The sequence below is a fragment of the Notamacropus eugenii genome, chromosome 4 (genome assembly GCF_028372415.1).
Source record: "Notamacropus eugenii isolate mMacEug1 chromosome 4, mMacEug1.pri_v2, whole genome shotgun sequence".
Lineage (NCBI taxonomy): Eukaryota > Metazoa > Chordata > Mammalia > Diprotodontia > Macropodidae > Notamacropus > Notamacropus eugenii.
The window spans coordinates 15,971,382-15,992,328 of record NC_092875.1 but is presented as its reverse complement, the minus strand read 5'-3'; the positions used below and the strand labels follow the sequence as shown (position 1 = coordinate 15,992,328).

At 40.9% G+C, this 20,947-nt stretch overlaps 1 protein-coding gene across 5 annotated transcripts in view; it reads left to right on the top strand.

Annotated features, from left to right (window-relative positions):
• Positions 1 to 20,947, top strand: part of NF2 (NF2, moesin-ezrin-radixin like (MERLIN) tumor suppressor) — a 125,455-nt gene that overhangs the window by 62,343 nt on the left and 42,165 nt on the right. For all 5 annotated transcript variants that reach the window (XM_072600028.1, XM_072600024.1, XM_072600026.1 and 2 more), the window contains 4 exons: positions 4,103 to 4,171; positions 5,272 to 5,354; positions 6,212 to 6,287; positions 17,092 to 17,226. In XM_072600028.1, coding sequence (XP_072456129.1) covers positions 4,103 to 4,171; positions 5,272 to 5,354; positions 6,212 to 6,287; positions 17,092 to 17,226 — 363 coding nt within the window. The remainder of the gene's footprint in view (positions 1 to 4,102; positions 4,172 to 5,271; positions 5,355 to 6,211; positions 6,288 to 17,091; positions 17,227 to 20,947) is intronic.

Genomic DNA, 20,947 nt, shown 5'->3' with positions numbered 1-20,947 from the left:
AGATTGACTGTACCCAGTAAATTGGCAAAGTTGACAAAAGATGGACAGGCATATTGTTACACTATCGGCGGCCCAATAGATTGCTTGGTTTAACCATTCTTGCAAGCAGTTTGGAATTAGGCTGAGAACTAATTGAACCATTCATATCTTCTGACCCTGGGGGAGGAAGGAAGGGAAGAAACAAACATTTAATATAGTACCCACTACGTGTCAGCTACTGTGCTGAGTACTTTACAGATATCTCATTTAATCCTCACAACAGTCCAGTGAGGTAGGCAATATTTTATCCTCATTTTACAGCTGAGGAAACTAAGGCAAACAAAGGTTAAATAACTTGACCAGGGTTATACAGCTAGGAATATTTGAGACTGGATTTCAACTCAGGTCTTCCTGCCTCCAGATCCAGCATTTTGCACCACCTAGCTGCCTCTAGGCATATACCCCAGAAAGTTGGTGATTAAAAAAAAAAAGTCCCATAAACATAATATTTCGAGCAGCATCTCTTTGTAACACAGAATTAGAATCACAGTAATTGCTCGTTGACTGGGGAATGACTATATGGTGTGTGAATAGGGTGAGTTATTATTACTATGCTGTAAGAAATTGTGAACACAGAGAAGTATGGGGAGACATAAATGACCCAGAGAGTGAAAGAAGCCAAATCAAGTTGATAGACAGTGGTTACAGTGATGTCAGTGGAGAGAACAATAATAAAATTGAAATGAAGGTCGTGCGCTGATAGCCCAGTGCTTATTTCAAACGTATCCCCTGAGGTTGCTAGTTCAGAGTTGTGGGTTTGGATGTTGTCTCCCTCATTGGACTGGGCACTCCCCGAGAGCAGGGGCTGGCTTTCTTTTCTCTGGATCGCTGACTGAGCTCTGTGCCTGCCATGTAGCAGGTCCCTAATGAGATGTTTATCAAATGAATGAGTCAACTTGACTTCAAAGGAAAGAGATGAGAGTTTGCCTTTGCATTTTCCATTTGAAATTGCTTTTTTCCTCTTTTGAATTTTTTATTTTAAAGATAGGTTTTTGGTTTTTGGTTTTTTTTGAAAGTAAGGAGCTTACATTAGGAAATGAATATAATGTCAAAACCAAAAGATCAGTTAAAAGTTTTTTTTGTTTTTTGGAGGGGGGAAGGCAAGGCAAGTAGGGGTAAGTGACTTGCCCTAGGTCAGACAGCTAGTATGTGTCAAGTATCTGAAGTCACATTTGAACTCAGGTCCTCCTGACTCCAGGCCTCCTGCTCTGTTCACTGTGCCGCCTAGCCGCCCCTAGTTAAAAGTTTTAAAGGGAAAAAGAAAAAGAATGGGTTCATGCTGCTAATGTTCTTCCATTCAGGAAGACTCTAAGGTTTCATTTTTGGCATTTAGCCCCCTCCAGTCTGATATTTACTTTTCCTGGACTTTGTAGTTTCTTCATTCTGATGAGTAGTTCAATAGTTCAACAAATTTTTTTTTTCTGGTGCATATATTATATCTACAGCTTAGATATCATTGGTTTACAGATATGTTTTTCCATACAGAATTATATATTTTTTTTTAATTGAAAAAATGAGAAGAAAAAGTAAGCATATTTTGGTAAAAAGAAAAACTAAAATTACAGATATAACTTGAAATAATTCTCAAAACAGTAGAGTTTGCCCTTGCCTTGGTCTGCTAACACAGTTCACAAATGTTTATTACTCCCTTTGATTGGAGCATGTGGTCACCAGATTACATGAGGTGAGATGTAGAAAGGATCTCACCTTCCCCTCAGGGGGCAGGGAGCCATCTCCTCAGGCAGAGCCGTGCAGTTTCCCTGACACTGAGTCTGTTTGCCTCTGCAGTTTTTTACCTGTCACTCCTGCTCCTTACTCTGCCATGTGACTGCCATGGCATGTTTGAGAGCATCTCTTGCATCCCACATGAGTCTTCTCTTCTCCAGGGCAGATATGCCCAGTTCCTTCAGTTGTTCCTTCCATGTCACAGACTCAAGATCATCCTGGTTGCCTTTGTCTGGATGCTTTCTAGCTTATTACGGTTCTTGAACCGTGGTGCCCAGACATTTTATCTTTGTGATGCCAGGCCAGCACAGCACCTTGCACATAGTAGGTACTGAATGCATGTTTGTTCACCTGCATTCTGGATGTTCTTGAAATCAGCATGATGTAGCAGAAAGAGTACTATCCTGGGAATCGGGATCCCTGAATTTGAGTCCTGATTCTGTGACTCGTTAGTTGTATGACATACAAGTTATACAAGACATCTGCTTCCTTGGTAAATGAATATGTTGGACAAGAGGATTTCTCAGGCCCTTCCAGCTGGAAAATCCAACAGTTACATTAAATGGTCAATTCCCTCTTGTACATTGGAGAAGTACATCTATTGATTAAAGTAATGTACACTATAAAACTATGACATTATGAAAATGTCTTGTATATATCTGAAATGATACGTTTAGAAAGTGTTGAAAGAGACCTTTAAAAGCAAAAATACTCTATCTATTCGAGGTAGCTTTAATGTTGTAAATAGAACATATTGAGTGGAGAAGTCACTGTTTTTTCAGAGCTTTCTTTAACTCCTTAATGTTGCTCAGATGTCATGAACTTGATAAATAGGCTGTTTGCCCAGCAGGACAGAGATTAATAGTCTGATGAGTTTCTTGGACTTAATGCTTTATAATTTTAACTTTGCGTGTGCGCTTTTATATTGTGATATGACTGTGTTAGCACTGGCCTCATCTTCGTAGCTACTGTAGAGGTATACCATCCTCCTAGGAAGATAAAGAGGGAGATCCTTGCTGCTGACCACATTATATGTCGTACAGAAGATGTGATATACCTTAACTTTGGATCCTGAAGAGATTTAGGTCCACCTTGTCCACCTCCCTGCCCCCTTGCTTATTTTACAGATGAGGAAACTAGACTAGGGAGGGAGATGCATTTGCCCAAGTTTTTGCAGGTTATAAGCAGGCTCATAAGGTCATAGATTTAGAGCTGGAAGGGACCTTACGGTCATCTAGTCCAATCTTCTCGTATTACGGAAGAGAAAACTGAGGCTCAGAGAAGAGAAATGCCATGCTTAAGGTCACGCAGTCAGTGGCAAAGAAAGGCTTGGAACCCGGACCTTCCTTCCACCTCCAGCTCCAGTACTCTTTCAGTCTTAACTCAGTGATTGGTTTATTAATATAGGTGTCTCTCTTTTTTTTTGGTGGTGGTGGTTATAATCTTTGTTCTCTGCCTTACTTATTTTGCTTGGTAAATATATGTTTATACAGAGTTCATGATGGAATACTGAGCTTTGCTGGTTCAGATGAGGTGGTAGGTGGACTTCAACCAACAACCACCCTTGTGAATGCCAGTAGTTTAAAGGCATGATTTGTTTTATATTCTCCTGCACTATAAATAGTGTCAGTTCTGATTTTCTAACTAGTCAAACTTAAGTCTCCTAGGAAAAAAGGAGGATATTTTTTATTATGAAATAAATTTCTCTGTTGTTGTCATGGAATGAATGAGTGCAATAAAATGCCTGAGCCCCTATTTCTGGCTTCTTTATTCATTGACTTGCTTGTAACCTTGAGAAAATCAGCTAACCCTTTTACATTCCGTTTCTAAAATGGAAATGATAATACTGACATTGGGGTTCTTTCTTTTCCTTCCTTCCTTCCTTGCTAAAGTTATTTTAAAACATTACATATATTATTTTTGTGGCCTCATAGATAGTCTTCATTCCAGTTATCAGCCATTTAGCATTTTTGTGTCATAAATAGATAATATTCTTATCACATTGCTTCCAACAATTTACACAACCTTTTTATTCTTTAAAGGAAAAACTAATATTTTAGCAAAAAAGGGCTTTATTTGAAAGTTAGAAAGCACAGTCACCATTTCTGTGCCATCACAATTCTAATTAGCACATCACCCAACCCTGGGGGATTTTGCAACTCAGTTCATAGATAGGACCAGCTTTGCATTTTTATTTAGGGATAACAAACTGGTAACATTTAAGTCTTGACTGTGTTCACAGTGGAAATGCTTTGAGAATACAGAAAGGGAAGAAGCTTGTGTGGAAATACATGTCAGTTGGATTGTCTCTCATTTGCTTGCTTTCCTTTTTCTATAGTATGGTGACTATGACCCCTCTGTTCACAAGCGTGGGTTTTTAGCCCAGGAGGAGCTGCTTCCAAAAAGGGTAAGGAACCGCTCTGGGTTTGGATGGACCTCCTTGGGCAGCCTAGGCAGATACACATTCTAAAGAAAGCAAAGAAAGCAAGCCAGAGAACTAGAAGGACCTTGGGAAGTGTACAACAGAAACCCTCTAAGAGTTTTTAAGGTATTCTTAATAAGTCTTGAGCGAACAGAACTTTGAGAATTGGGAATATTAAATTTGGTGCCCCCATTGGGCCTTGAACAAAGGCCAGTAGCTTCCAACAGGCTTCAGCTTGGTTTGGGGATAAAAGGGGTATCTTACTCAGTGAGTATTGCTTCAGATAGTGGTTGATTAAATCATGCATGACATTATCCTTAGGTCAGAGGATGAGGCAACCTGAATTTGGGAGTTATTCACGAAGATTCAAGATTGAGCTATGAGAAGTTAGACCAATTGGAGGGAGGCAAGAATGGTTTTTAAGCTCAGTAATTTTATGTTGCCCCTTCAGTTCACTGATGGCACAGACACCTTTTGTTGCATCGTGTGTAGTGCATCTGCTCAGTCTGCATTGCTTAACAAAGACCTAAATGTCATTTTGTGTGGCCTTCACCAGTTTTATTTGGGGTCTTCCTCCAGTGTTGAACAGATGAAGCCAACACTGCATGTACGTGATTGAAATAAATCACGTCTAGTCAGGCTTTTGATTGGTGGGGATCCTCTTTGAGACCTGGTCACCAGGAATTTCTCCAACATGACTTCATCTGTGATTTCATTCTCATGAAGGACTTGCTTCATGAATGTAGATTGCACTTCCTTCTTGCCTTAACGGACAATTTGATGAGTTGTGACCAAAAAAAGTCATCTTGTGACAAACCTGGTGACAACCTTTTTGAACCTAGCTTACTTCTGGAATGATAGATACAGAGTCAATACTTCAAGACTTTCTGGCTTGGTAGAACCTGCCAGAGCTTGCCCATCATGGATTGTCTTTGAGAGTCTTGGCACTCCCTCCATGCTCCATGGAGCCATTGGAGCAGGCCTTTTGTAGGGAAGCTCAGGTGAAAGGATCTTTCTGCTTTTAACTGTGCTACTTAAATGAGTGGTGTGCAGATGAGTACACACCCTTGTTTGGTTTTTTTAAGGTAATAAATCTGTATCAGATGACACAGGAGATGTGGGAGGAAAGAATTACCTCTTGGTATGCAGAGCACCGAGGCAGAGCAAGGTGAGCCTCCCAAAGGCCTGAGTGTGATGGATTTCTCCTCTAGTCCTGTGGATGCTGCTTGTTTCCCTGAGCAGTGAGTAAATAGGGCCTGAGCCCAAATTCCTGGGCTGTAAATAACTTTTCTTATAAAGGCTCTTACATTGGATGTAGGTAATACTATGTGCTGAGCTACATGGATGGAGCTCAGGATGTTTAGTTGTGAGGAGTTGGGAGTGAGCCACATACCTGATGGGCAGCAAGCCCTAGCTGGCTCTCCCTTTCTCTCTGTAGCTCTTTGGGGGGGGTTTAACCTGACTTCTTGAAAGAAAGAAGCAGCTTATGAAATATGAATGAAAGTCTAGAGTAAAAGTCATCAGACATGCTTATGTGGTACTGAAGCAACTGCTAATGTTTTCTTGTGGTTTCTTGTACTTAGCCAGGGGTAAATGAGCCTGCGTTACTTAAGACAAGCTTCATTCTTGACTTGGGATGAAGTGTGAATTCTAAAATCCTGTGCTTCTCCCACTGAACTTGAAGTAAATAGGTGGAAGGTGTCTAGGAGGCTGATTTCAACTTCCTGTAACTTCATGAAGAGTTTCCTATGGCTAATTCTGCCTAAAACCTTAGTAAATTGATGAGTTCCCTGTGACTTATCCATCAGAGCACTTGTAGAGAGGATTTGTATTTCAGTAGATAGTTGGATTAGACATTCCCTGATTCTAAGAGAATGACTATTGCTTTGCTTTTAATGGGAGTATGAAGTCTTTGTGCATGCAGCCCAAAGTTTATCTGAGACGTTTCCTTTTTCATTGACTCCTGGAAGAATCATTCTTTCCCCTTCTTAGCTGCTGTCACATCACTTTTCATTGTCCTTATAGAGATGAAGCTGAAATGGAATATTTGAAGATTGCCCAGGACTTGGAGATGTATGGTGTGAACTACTTTGCAATCCGGGTAAGTTAATACCTTGTCTCCTAGTAATTCAATTCAATCCAATCAACATTTATTAAGTTTTCGTGATATGACAGGCACTGTGCTAAGAATTGGGAAGACAGAGAGAGCACCAAGCAGTTGATTGCCCTACTGCCCTTGCTCTCGGCTACTTAATTGCTCTCTCTGCTTGGCCTAACAGGAAGTTCTTTGAGCACCTGTAAGCTAATAATGTGACATGGAACATATCCTTAATCCACTGGAATGCCTGCTTCCCACCATTTTTTTAGGGGGCAGAGCCAAGATGGCAGAGCAGAAGAATGAACCTGTAGAAGCTTTCCCACCATAGCCCATAAAATACTTGTAAAAAATGACTCTAAACAAATTCTAGGGCAGCAGAGGCCACAAAATGACAGAGTGAAAGAAATTTCCAGCCCAAGGCAAGCCTGGAAGGCCTACAGGAAAGGTCTGTCTCACTGAGCTCAGAGTGGAGCATAGCCCATGGAATGCAGCCCAGTCTTCACCACACATCATGGCACAGACAGGACTGCAGCAGACTGCAGGGTGCAAAATCCCAGGTAGCAGCTGTGGTTCCCAGATTTCTCAACTCATAAATGCCAAAAGCAGCTTCAGAGGTCAGTGAGAAAGCTCTTTCACCTGCGTGAGAAGGGAGCAGGGTCCAGCCCTAGCCCCCGACCCAGGGCAGCAAAAGTCACCGTAGGATAGCGTCCATTTTTGGAGCCCTTGGCCTAAAGATGCTAGGGGAATTGAAGTAGCTGAGCTGGGTCTCAGGCCTGAGTGGCAGCCCTGGGGTGAGGAAGAGTGCTGGCATGGTAAAGCCGGTGTAGTTTCTAGAGAGGGAATTCTACACAGATCCTGGCCAGAAAAGTTTGTGGTTGCTTCCAGATCAGAGCGCAGGCCAGGAGAGAAGTAAACTCTCCCTTTATTGTGCCACCTTGGAGGAACTGAGAACTTACAGGTCCCTAGAGTATTTCCTTCAGTTAACAAAAGACTCCAAAGTCAAGTAACTGACTGGGAAAATACCCAAAAAAGGGGAAAAATATAAGACTAGAGTGTTACTTTCTTGGTGAACAGGTATTTTCTTCCATCTTTTTGGATGAAGAAGAACAATGCATACCGTCAAAGAAGACATAAAAGTCAAGACTTCTGCATCCAAAACCTCCAAAATAAATATGCAGTGGTCTCAGGCCATGGAAGAGCTCAAAAAGGATTTTGAAAATCAAGTAAGAGAGGTAGAGGAAAAATTGGAAAGAGAAATGAGAGAGATGCAAGAAAATCATGAAAAGCAAGTCAGTAGCTTCCTAAAGGAGACCCCAAAAAATGCTGAAGAAAATAACACCTTTAAAAAATAAACTAATTCAAATGGCAAAAGTGGCTCAAAAAGCCAAAGAGAAGAAGAATGCTTTAAAAAGCAGAATTAGGAGGTTGAAAAGCTCACTGAAGAGTATAGTTCTTGGGGAGGGGTAAAATCGCAATTGTACGGCAGTGATTGTTAAAGTTAAACATTACAAAAAAAAAAAATGGAAAAAAAAAAAAGAGTATAGTTCTTTAAAAATTAGAATGGAGCATATGAAAGCTAATGACTTTATGAGAAACCAAGAAATTACAAAATAAAACCAAAAGAATGAAAAAAATAGAAGACAATGTGAAATATCTCATTGGAAAAACAGCTGACCTGGAAAATAGATCCAGGAGAGACAGTTTAAAAATTATGGGACTACCTGAAAGCCATGATCAAAAGAAGAGCCTAGACATCATCTTTCATGAAATTATCAAGGAAAACTGCCCTGAGATTCTAGAACCAGAGGGCAAAATAAATATTGAAAGATTCCACCGATTACCTCCTGAAAGAGATCTGAATAGAAAAACTTCTAGGAATATTGTAGCTAAATTCCAGAGTTCCCAGATCAAAGAGAAAATATTGCAAGCAGCCAGAAAGAAACAGTTAAAGTACTGTGGAAATACAATTAGGATAACACAAGATCTAGCAGCTTCTACATTAAGGAATTGAAGGGCTTGGAATATGATATTCCAGAAGTCAAAGGAACTAGGATTAAAACCAAGAACCACCTACCCAGCAAAACTGAGTATAATATTTCAAGGGAAAAAATGGTCATTCAATGAAATAGAGAACTTTCAAGCATTCTTGATGAAAAGACCAGAGCAGAATAGAAAATTTGCCTTTCAAACACAAGAATCAAGAGAAGCATGAAAAGATAAACAGGAAAGAGAAATCATAAAAGATTTTCTAAAGCTGAACTGTTTACATTTCTATATGGAAAGATAATATTTGTAACTCTTGAAACTTTTCTCAGTATTTGGGGAGTTGGAGGGATTATATACATATAGACAGGGGGCACAGGGTGAGCTGAATAGGAAGGGATGATATCTAAAAAAATAAAATTAAGGGGTGAGAGAGGAATATATTGGGAGAAGAAAGAGAGAAATGAAATGGGGCAAATTATTTCTCGTGAAAGAGGCAAGAAAAAGCTTTTTCAGTGGAGGGGAAAAGAGGGAGGTAAGAGGGAAAAAGTAAAACTTACTCTCATCACGTTTGGCTTAAGGAGGGAACAACATGCACACTCGATTTGGTATGAAAATCCATCTTAGACTACAGGAAAGTAGGGGAGAAGGGGACAAGTGGGGTGAGGGGGATGATAAAAGGTAGGGCAAATGGAAGGAGGGAGTAATTAGAAGTAAACACTTTTGGGGAGAGACGAGGTCAAAAGAGAGAATAGAATAAATGGGGGGCAGGATAAGATGGAGGGAAATACAGTTAGTCTTTCACAGCATGACTTTTATGGAAGTGTTTTGTATAACTACACATGTATAACCTGTATTGAATTTCTTGCCTTCTCAGTGGGGATGGGTAGAGAGGGAGGAAGGGAGAGAAGTTGAAACTTAAAGTTTTAGGAACAAATACTGAGAATTGTTTTTGCATGCAAGTGGGAAATAAGAAATACAGGTAATGGGTTATAGAAATCTATCTTGCCCTACAAGAAAAGAGAGAAGATGGGAATAAGAGAAGGGAAGGGCGTGATAGAAGGGAAGGCAGATTGGGGGAAGAGGTAATCTTGCACATTGTCTTGGGGCAAGGGGAGGGAGGAGAGGGGGAGAAACTTTGGAACGCAAAATCTTGTGGAAATGAATGTTGAAAGCTAAAAATAAATTAAAAAAGAAAGTAAAATAAATAAACAAACATACAAATAAATAAATATGGGGGGAATTTTTTAAAAAAAGAATCGGGGAGGCAATTAATAAAAAGAAGAAATGGCCCCTTCTCTCACAGAGCTCACAACCTGAAGAGAGAGACAGCACACCACAGGATTGGCGGGGGAGGAACACCATGGGGTAGCCAGCTGGGATCTTCTTGTTCTTTTCCCAGGCCTGGGAAGCAGAAGCAGAGTGGAGAAGCTGAGAGTCCAGTCTTTGTTCTCTGTAAAGACCTTGGGAGGAGTTTAGTACTCCAACCTGCAGCCCTTGAGTGAAAAGGGAAAGGAAGCTGAGGGAGGTGGCCCTCAAGGCTTGAGTCATTGGTGATGAGTTTAGAAGTGGGGAGTTTATTCTTGGAGGGTCATTGGCTGACTGCTCGAGCAGTCTAGGCATCTGGTCGTGCTCTCTAGACAGGCTGTGGGGTCAGTGCAAATAGAAGCAGGAAGGAAAGGGAGAGAGTAGTATGAAAGGGCCTCTCCACCCCTAGGTGAGCAGAGCCCAACTTTTAACATAAAGTTCAAAGTCTAAAAATAGGCTGGGACCATGAGCGAGAAGATCCAAAAAACCAAAAAAAGAACTTACCATAAAAAGCTACTACGGTGGCAGGGAAGAAGACAACAGTATGAAAACATTTACAACCAAAGCCTTCAACAAAAGAATCTTAATTGGACCTAAGTTCCATAAGAATTCCTGTAGAAGTTAAAGAAAATTATTAAGAGTGGCAGAAGAAAAATTGGGAAAAGAATTGGGAATGATGCAAGATAATTAACATCTTGGTAAATGATGCACAAAAAAATACTGAAAGAAATAACATGTAAAAAACAGAATTGGGCCATCTTGGGGAGGGAAGGAAGAAGGAGAGGGAAAACAATCTGGGTTATATGGAAGTGATTGTAGAACACTGAAAACAGATAAAATAAGAAGAGTAAAATAAAAATTTTTTTTTAAAAAGCACAATTGGCCTAATGATAAAGAGGCGCAGAAATTCACTGAAGAAAAGATTTCCTTAAAAAGTAGATTAGACCAAATGGAAAAACAGGTCCAGAAACTCACTGAAGAAAATAATTCCTTAAAAATTAGAAAAAAGAAGAACTTTTATGGTGGAGGGGAAAATGAGGAGGAATCAGGCAATACTTGAACCTTGCTGTCAATGAGATTAATACAGAGAAGGAATACTCACACATACACACACAAACACAGAGTTGGTATAGAAATCTATCCTATCCAATATAGAATAGGAGAGGAAGAACATAAGAGATTATGGGCGTGGGAGTGACAAAAGGGAGGACAGATTAAGGGAGAGCAGTGGTCAGAAGCAGAATAAACTTTTGAAGAGAGATAGGATAAAAAGAAGAAAATAGGATGGAGGAATATACATGATAATCTTAGCTGTGAATGGGATGAACTCACCCATAAAATGGAAGTAGACAGCAGGAAAGATTAGAAACCAGAATCCAACAACATGTTGTTTATAGGAGACTCACTTGAAATAACATGCAGCATTAAAATAAAGGGCTGGAGCGGAATCTGTGATGCTCCAGCCCAAGTGAAAAACAAGAAAAAAGGTAGGGATAACGATTGTGATCTCAGATTAAAGAAAAGATAAAATAGGCCTAATTATAAGAGATAATCAGGGAAACTGTATTTTGCTAAAAGGTACAATAGTCACTGAAGTACTATCAAATATTTTACAGGAAGTTTCTCTGATAAAGGCCTCATTTCTCAGATATATACCGAGTATAGAACTGAGTCAAATTTTTAAACAACTGATAAATGGTCAAATGAATAAGTAGTGTTCAGAAAATCAAAACTATCAGTAGTCATGTGACAAAAGCTCGGAATCATCATTGATCTTTGTTGTTGAGTTGTTTAAGTCATCTCTGATTCTTCATGACCTCGTTTGGAATTTTCTTGGCAAAAAACACTGACGTGGTTTGCCATTTCCTTCTCTAACTCATTTTACAAATGAGGTAACAGAGGCAAAAAGGATTAAGTGACTTGCCCAGGGTCACACATGTAGTAAGTATCTGAGGCCAGATTTGAACTCATAAAGATGAGTTTTCCTGACTCCAGGCCTGGCACTTTATCCACTGTGCCACCCAGCTGAGGGAGAATAGCTATACTAATAAACTGTTGATGGAATTCTAAACTGGTCCAATCAACCAAGGACAGTGTGGAATTACGTCCAAAGTTTATGAAACTGTGCATGCCCTTTGACCCAGTAATACCACTATTAGGTCTGTATCCCAAGGAGATCAAAGGAAAGTATATATGTATGTACAAAAATATTTACAGCAACTCTTTGCGGTGGCAAAGAATTGAAAATTGATGGGATGCTCATCAGTTGGGGAATGGCTGAACAAATTATGTTTGTGATGGAGTACTATTGTGCTGTAAGAAATGGCGAGGAGGGTCGTTTCAGAAAACATAGGAAGAGCTATATGAACTGATGCAAGAAGTGAGAAGTACTGGGAGGTCGTTGTGCACAGTCACAGTAATGTTATAATGATGATCAGCTGTAAAGGACTTGGCCGCTGATCAGGGCAGTGATCCAAGACATTTCCCAAGGACTCAGGATGGAAAAAGACTCTCCAGCTCCAGAGAGAGAGCTGGTGAACTCTGAGTGCAAAACGGAGGTAGCTTTCTCCCTTTATTTTTTTGCAGTTTGACCAATATGGACATGTGTTCTTTATGATTTCATGTGCATAATTGATACCATTTTGCTTGCTTTCTCAGTAGGTGGGGGGGAGAGAGAATTTGAAACCTAAAATTTTAAGAAAAGAATGTCCAGAATAAATAAATAATAGGTTTTTGGTTTTGTAAAGAGATCGTTTTGCTTCTGACTATTCCTTCCCTTCTGTCACCTCTCCACTTCTTTCTCTTATCCCCTTGCCATCCTACTTTTCTGTTGGTGTGTATCTGTAGTCTTCTCTTTGAACTAATTTTGATGAGAATGAGGTTCAGGCATTGTTCCATTTCCTCCTCCACTATAAAAACTCTTCCTTGTGTACCTCTTTTATGAGATAATTTTCCCCATTCTACCTCTCCCTTCCTTCTTTTTATTTTTATTTTTGAGATCATCCCAACACAGCTCACAACCCATGCCCTCAGTCTATGTAGACTCCTTGTAACTTCCCTCATAATGATAAATTTCTTAGCAATTATATTATCATCTTCCCATTTAGGAATGGAAACATTTGTGTCCTTATTTGTGTCCCTTGTGATTTCTATTTCATGTTTTATCTTTTTAATGCTTCTGTTGAGTCTTGTTTGAATATTAAATTTTCTATTAAGTTCTTGTCTTTTCATGAGGAATGCTTGAAAATCCTCTATTTTGTTAAATATCAGGATTTTTTTTCCCTTGACAGATTATACTGTTTTGCTGGGTAGGCTATTCTTGGTTGTAATCCTAGCTCCTTTGCCTTCTGGTGTATCATATTCCATGCCTCTGCTCCTTTAACATGGAAGCTGCTAAATCTTGTATGATCCTGACTGTGGCTCCATAACATTTGAACTTTTTCTTTCTGACTGCTACTGTATTTTCTCTTTGAGCTAGAAGCCCTGGAATTTGACTGTAATATTCCTGGGAGTTTTCATTTTGGAGTCTTTTTCAGGAGACAATTAATGGATTCTTTCAATTTCTGTTTTGCTCTCTGGATCTAAGATATTGGGGCAATTTTCCTTGATAATTTCTTGAAATATGATGTCTAAGCTCTTTTTTTAATCATGGTTTTGAGGTAGTCCAATAATTCTTAAATTATTTCTCCTTGGTCTGTTTTCCAAGTTAGTTGTTTTTCCAATGAGATATTTCTCATGTTCTTCTATTTTTGTATTCTTTTGACTTTGTTTTATTGTTTCTTGATGTCTCATGGAATCAATAGGCTCCACTTGCCTAATTCTAATTTTTAAGGAATTCTTTTAGTCAGTGAATTTTTGTGTCCCGTTTTAGGCCAATCTTGTTTTTTAAGGTGTTTAAGCTGTTAGTTCTCTCTTGATAATTTTCTTGCATCACTCTCATTTCTTTTCCCAATTTTTCCTCTTCCAGTTCTCTAACTTTCTTTAAGTCGTCTAGGAATTCTTGTTAGGCCTGGGTTTAGTTAGCAGTTTTCTTTGAGGTTTTTGTTGTAGCTGCCTTTTTGGTTATTTTCTTCTTCTGAGTTTGTGTCTTGGTCTTCCCTGCCACCATAGCAGCTTTTTTCTGTGATTGAGTTCTTTTTTTGTTGTTTTCTCATTGTTCCAGACCATTTCTTGACTTTGAACTTTATGTTAAGTTTGGGCCCTGCTCACATAGGAATGGTGAGGCTCTGTGCTAAGCTTCTGACTTTTTCATGCTGCCATTTTCAGAGCTAGTTTTGGGGGGATCTGCAAGTTTTCAGTGCTTCCACAGTGGTATTATCCTGCAAGAGGTATGGTCACTGCTTTCCTGGTCTGCACTTTGATCTTTACCCAGGAATGGTACCTCTTCTCTTGCAGCTACAAGTGCTAGTGCTCTTCTTGGCCTTGGAACTATGACCCAGGACCCTGCTCCCTTGTGACTGACCACAGATGCCCCTCTCCTCCCTGGCACTGAGACTCAGGACTGCATATGGGCAGTAGAGTCGCCCAATAGCAATAGGCCCTGCCCCCAGTGCTCCCAGAGTATCTCCTTTCATCTTTGTCTGACCAGTTGCCCATCCCCCTTACCATCTCTGGGCTGAGAGTTCCTGAAAGCTGCTGCTGCTGCCGCTATCACAGCCACCTCCAAGGCCTGTGGCTGCTGTTGTTGCCATGCGTGCTCCGGTTTGGCCCCCACCCCAGTGTCACAGACTTCTCCTCTGACCTCCTAAATTAACTTAGGCTGGAAAATGTCACACCCAGACCTTTTGTCGGCTCTGCTGCTCCAGAATTCAATTTGAGGCATTTTTCTCAAGTTTTTATTTTTGTTTTTTCTTGCCAGGGAATGTTGGGAGAATTTAGCTGGGTTGCTACTGTACACAATCGTGACCCTGATCCCCCCATTACTATTAATTTTTTTTACTCTAAATGTTTTATTTGTTTCTAATTATATAAAGTGTTCAACATTTGGTTTTTTTAAAATTTGAGTTCCAAATTCTCTCTCTCTCTCTCCCTCTACTCTTCCCTCATTACGAAGGCAAGCACTTTGATATAGGTTATACATGTGCAGTCATGCAAAACATATTTCCATATTAATCATATTGTGAAAGATGACACAGCCCTCCTGCCACCTCCCCCTTCCAAAAAAAAAAAGAAATTTTAAAAAATAGGCTTTTGATCCATGTTCAGACTCCATCTATCGACATCTAGAAGTGGATAGCATTTTTAATTGTGAATCCTTCAGCATTGTCTTTTATCATTGTATTGCTGAGAAAAGATAAGTCATTCACAGTTCTTCATCAGACAATATTGCGTTTGCTGTGTTCACTGTTCTCCTGATTCTCCTAATGTTTTGCATCAGTTCTTGTAAGTCTTTCCAGGTTTTCCTACTACTGTTTTTTGAAACCCTATACGATTCAAAAAGAAGAATATGGTCTTTCTTGTTTTACTCAAAATCAACTGTGGCTATAAAAAATAGTGCAAAAATGCCACCTGTGTTTACTTATTGTTTAAAGGTTTTATGGTCAGAGAGAGGAACTATGAACCTTAGGCTGGTAGCTGGCACATGCCTACCCTCAAAGTGTCACAAGAAGATTCATCTTCACCTAAGAGATGGACCATAATAACTGCTCACACTCATGTGTGGCTTTGCATGTTACCTGATCCTCAAAATACCTTTAGAGGTAGCAAGAGCAGATGAGGAAACGGAGGACTCTATCACTGATAGTATGGTTGTGTAAATAAAATTTGAGTTTTTAGCAGTGCACTTCATTGTGTTACTTTAGTGTTGATTTTTAAATTCTCACTTTAATTTTTTAAAATTTAATTTTAAAAGATTAACGAAAATTTTGTTTTCTTTCCCTTCTTTTACTTACCCCTCCATTGAAAAAGGAAAAGAGACCTCGTAACAAATGTGCATGGACAAGCAAAATGGAAATCCTGCACTGTCTACGTTCATCTCAGTCTGTGTCTTGAATCCATCACTTCTCTGTTAGGATAGATCGAATGCTTCGTCATGAGACATCTGAGTTTGTGGTTGGTCACTGAGGTGATCAGCGTTCTTAAGTCTTTCAAAGTTTTATAGTGTTGTTATAAAACTCCTGGTTCTGTTCACTTCACTCTAAATCAGTTCAGGCAAGTCTTCCCATGCTTCTCAGAAATTGTCCCCTTCGTTATCATCACAGTCCAGTAGAGTTCCATTACAATTTATACGCCATAATCGCTTCAGCTATTTTACAGCTGATAGCACACCCTTACCTTCCAGTTCTTTACTGCTGTCAGAACTGCTGTGCATATTTTTTTAATATATAGGTCCTCTTCCTCTTTCTTTGATCTCTTTGGGGCATAGATGGAGTAGGGGTATTACTGAGGCAGTCACTCTCCGGGTGCAGTTAGTACAGAACGGCCGTCCCAGTTCATAGCTCCACTACGAGTGCATTAAAGTGCCCATTTGCCTATGGCCCCTCCAGCGTTTGTCATTTTCCCTTTTTGTCGGGCTTGCCAGTCTGGTAAGTTTAAGTTAAGACTTCAGGAGTTTGCATTTTTGTAATTATTAGTGATTGGAAGCCTTTTCTCATATGATTACAGAGAGTTTGGATATCTTCCCTTGAGAAATATCCTAGTCCTGCCCTTTGACCCTTTATTCATGTTGGGGAATTGCTCTTCTTCTTGTAAGTTTTGATCAGTTTCTTAAAAAGGTCTGTCTGTTTATCTTGGAAGCGATGAAGCCCTAAAGACAGAAACTTGAATCAAAGATTTTTTACCACCCGTCACTTGTTTCCCTTCTAATTTCGGATGCATTGGTTTTGTTTGTTCAAAACCTTTTCAGTTTTGTGTAACCAGATTTTTGATTTTGTGGTTCTGTTACTCTCTACATTGCTTGTCTGATCATGAGCTGTTCCCCATCACAAATCAGACAGCTGCCCTAATCTGGTCATGATGTCATCTTTTGTCTGAGGCATGTATCCCTTTGAAGTTTATCTTGGTATGTGGTGTGAGACAATGGTCTTTAGACTTCGTTTCTGCCAGACTGCTTTCCCATTTTCCCAGCAGTTTGTGTCCTGTAGTGAATTCTTGGCTTCCCGGCTTAGGTCTTTGGGTTTATTTTTAATTGTTTTTTGATGTAAATAAATGAGCAGCTCTTAGATACGTCTTCATTCTTTAGCCCATGGATAGCCTAGGAGTTGACCTTTTACTCCCCTAGGCTACAAAGGTGTCATGTAAACAGCATAGTTCAGTGGCATTGTGATGATAATAATAAAGGCTAACATTTCTGTAGTGCTTAAATGTTTGCAAAACATGTTCCATTTGTTTTCTTGGTGTCTCACTGTACCTCCTCCAAGAAGCCGTAACCTCTCTGGGCTAACCACTTATTGCATCTTCAGCTGGAACCAGCTGAAATTTGCCAAATGTAACAGTTTATGTAGATTTTCAAAAAATGTGACTAAAACCTTTTGATTGAGTTGGACCTGACAGTGGCTTTTCTTTATCTGCTGTGCAGAATAAAAAGGGCACGGAGCTGCTTCTTGGAGTAGATGCTCTGGGCCTCCACATCTACGACCCTGAGAACAGGCTGACCCCCAAAATCTCCTTCCCTTGGAATGAAATCCGGAACATCTCTTACAGTGACAAAGAGGTAGGTTGGATGCAGCACCCTCTGCTGCCAGGGGCACCCAGAACCTCCTCGTTGTCCTGCCTGCTGGAAGTGCCACAGCGCAGACACTTCCTTCTAGTGCAGAATTCCTCAAGTCTAGAGCAGTGGCTTCCAGCTGTTGGTTTTTGCAGCCTCTGCTGCTTTTTTCAAAGAAGCAAGAGGCTTAACCTGGCAGGGTTATTTAGACCATTAAGTACAATGAAAAGTGAACATTTCTAACTAATGGATAGATTTTGAGCCTGGTTAGAAAGGCTTTTTGGGTTTCAAGGCTGGCTAGTCAGGCAAGAGCTAGAACTTACTAAGGACTTTTCCACTGCCCAGTCTTTTGTTACACGCTCTATGGGGTCTAATGTGACCATAGTAACTCATTGCGTGCTGTCCTGGAAAGAATGTCAGGCGTGGAGTCAAGATGACTAGTGTTTTCAGCAAGCATAGACACTTATGGCTTTGTGACTCTGTGCAAGTAACTTACCCTTTCTGGGCCAATTTTATTGTTTGTAAAGTGGGGATAAAAAAATACTTGCAATACTGACCTTCTAGGGTTGTTCTGAGAAAAATGCTTTGTTTGCCTTAAAGCATTACACAAAACGATTCTTATCCAGTACTTTTCCTATAACTGCCCTGTGAGGTAGATGGTACAAGGATCACTGGTCCCATTTTTATAGATGAGGAAACTGTGACATGAGCATGTTAAGATTCATGCCCAGCGTGGTGGAGGTCAGACACATGGCCCACAGCACTCTTGCATGGGGCCTGAACTACCATAAAACGTAACTGGGAAATATTTAACCAAACAAATCACAGTATAGCAGGGATCCTCAGGGTGGCGTAGTGGTCCCTGTTCCTGTTTGAATCGGACACTACCGAGGTAGATGATGCTTATAAGAATCAGAAGGGGAGTTTACACCTGACACTTGGAGCCGGCAGACATGGCAGGGTTTGAATTCTCTCTGTGTCCATGGGCTAGTTCTGTAACCCCAGGACTTTCTCATCTGTAAAATGGGGATAATAGCACTTGCACTCCTGATCTCAGGAGATTATAAACTTGATTGTTGTTCGGTCATATGGTTGTGTCTGACTCTGTGACTCCACGGACCAACTGCCCATGAGCTCTTCTTGGCAAAAATACTGGAGTAGTTTGCCATTGTATTCAGGCAGGGGTTAAGTGACTTGCCCAGGGTCATACAGCTAGTAAATGTCTGAGATAGATTTGAACTCTGGTCTTTCTGAGCCATCTAGCTGTCCTTTGTGGATATTAAAGCCCTCTGCAAATAGGAGTTGTTATCATTATAATCAAGCAGACTTTGTTCACATGCAACTTATAAACTAATAATGAAGAAAAAACTAGCATGCCCTAAACCGTTAGCACGTAATTAAGTTTTAATAGCAGAGATGTGTGGTCTCAGAATTTAAATCTCTTCCTTTGGGGTGATGACCCAGATTTCTCAGCCATTGTAATTCATTCAACAAATGTTTATTAAAAATTTTCTCTGATAATAACTGACAAAGCATTACAGAAAATCTTCTATTTAACAAACCATTACTATATTCCAGGCATCATTTTAGACAGTGGAGATGGTCTCTACCCTCAAAGACCTTACAGTGTAATAGGAAAGACAAGAGGCCCATGTAGGTCACCATCGGAGGTAGATGAGTGCTGAGCACAAAGCATGGTGACCTGGCAAGGTCCCTGACATTGTGAGCCACTGCATCTAGAGGGCGGGGGTAGAGAGTTTCTAGTTTCCTTTGTTTATAGAAACCAGAGGAAAAGAGGCCTAGACCTTTGACCCTGGACTGTGTTGGTGTCAGACACGTTGAACGTTGTAATTGATTTTGAAAGTGTGGAGAGATAGAGATGCTAAGATGGACTTTTAGGGGTTTCCTTCTAAAAACTGTTCAATTGAAAGCCCACATTACTCAGAACATTTGGTTTGCCCTGGAATGATAATTCCTCTTCTCCAATTTCATGAAAATGTTTACTGTACAACCTTGGGTTGGAGCACTAAAAGCTCCCCAAACTCTCATTCTTCCAAGAACCCAAGGATTAAAGTCTTCCCTAGTGAGGCCTGACACCATAAACTCTAACATAGCTTCTCCAGGGAGACGAGCCATTGTGCTCCATCGTGTCTGTCACCCACGTAATAAGACACGCCTGAACGGACTTGACTTGGTGGTAAGTTAGTTGTCTTTATAGTTCTGGGTGCGTGACAGCCAGCCTGTCTGAACAGGAAGATTCGCTTATGGTAAGTGATCCATTGACCTGGGAGTGTTCTTTAGTGCTGAGCCTGTGGTTTTCTCCACTATTTGTGGTTTCCCACTGACAGCTCTCCAGTTAAATACCAAAAAGAACTCAAGATATGCTCCTCTGGAGCTGCCTGGGGCTGTCAGGGAGCTTGGCCCAGGCTGTTGAAGGATTCCAGGAGGATTTTAGCTTGCCCGGCTCTGTTTGCATCTCTTGTTGACGTGTGAAAGAAATAACCTTTTTGCCACTCTGAGGACTGACCCCCGCATGGGGTGGATGTGTTGTGTGGGTTTAAAAGGCATCCCTGTTGTACCTAGATCAGCTCAAGTGAAGCGACAAGCTCTGCTGGAGGGCTCCAGCCACTGAGGCCCTGGGCTAGCAGGGGTGACACAGAGAGGGGGTCAGCCATGGGCTGTGCCTGCAGGAGCTCCTAGGTCCTTGTTCTATGAGCCTGTAACAGTTCCATTTAAGTTTGTAAGGCACTTTTCTTATGAACAGCCCTTTGAGTTGGGTGGTATGGGCTTCATCGTCCAGATTTTATTAATGAGGAAAAGGCGCAGGCCTGGTAAGTACCAAAGCTGGCAACCTGGGCTAGTGGGCATAATCCCGGGCTTTGGAATGACCCATTGAGACATCCTGGGGCCAGATAACTGTGGCACAAGGCATGCCTAATGTGATGAGTGCCACCAAGGAGGCTGGCTAGGGAGAGGCCTATTACAAACATGAGGAAGGTAGAAATCCACTTCAAAAGGGGACAGGGAAGACTTCCTGGAGGAGGTAGACTTGGAAGGGCTTCCTGACTGAGGCTTCAAAGACAGGGAAGCAAAGATGACTTGGAGAGCCCATTCTAGCACATGGGTTTTTCTCAGAGTAGAGGTCTAATAAATACTTTTAGAATGGAATTGAGGCATGGGCAAAGGGAGAGAGCCAATCCAGGAGAGTGCAGGAGGCAAGCTGTGAACAAACTTAGACTGTAGAGTAGGGTAAAGTCAGAATGGAAAACCAGCTTCATATTGCAGAGAGCCTGGGGGCCAGGCCAAAAGCAAACAGCTGGATATGAGGAACCATTCAGTAGTTTTAAACAGACTGGAACAGTCTCATTCCCCAGGACCGCTGCACATACTGCAAGCAGTGTGGAGGAGACATTGGAAGAGGTCAGACCATGGCTGGAGGGATCACTTGGGAGGCACTTGTCATGACTAGAAGAGAGAGATCCTTGACACAGCATGGTTGCCATGAGAATGGTTGGCATAGGAAGGGTGTGGATGGAGGAGAATTTAACAAAGGAGAATGATAGGACTTGGCAGCCGATTGGATTTGGGGATGAGGAAGGGAGAATAATTCTTCAGAGATGAGTCTGGCCTTGGCTGCTAGAGTAGACGGTACTGCCATCAGCTGAAATCAAATTACTGCAGGAGTGGATTGAGTGAAGGCCACCAAGTCAGGAGATCCGCCCTAGAA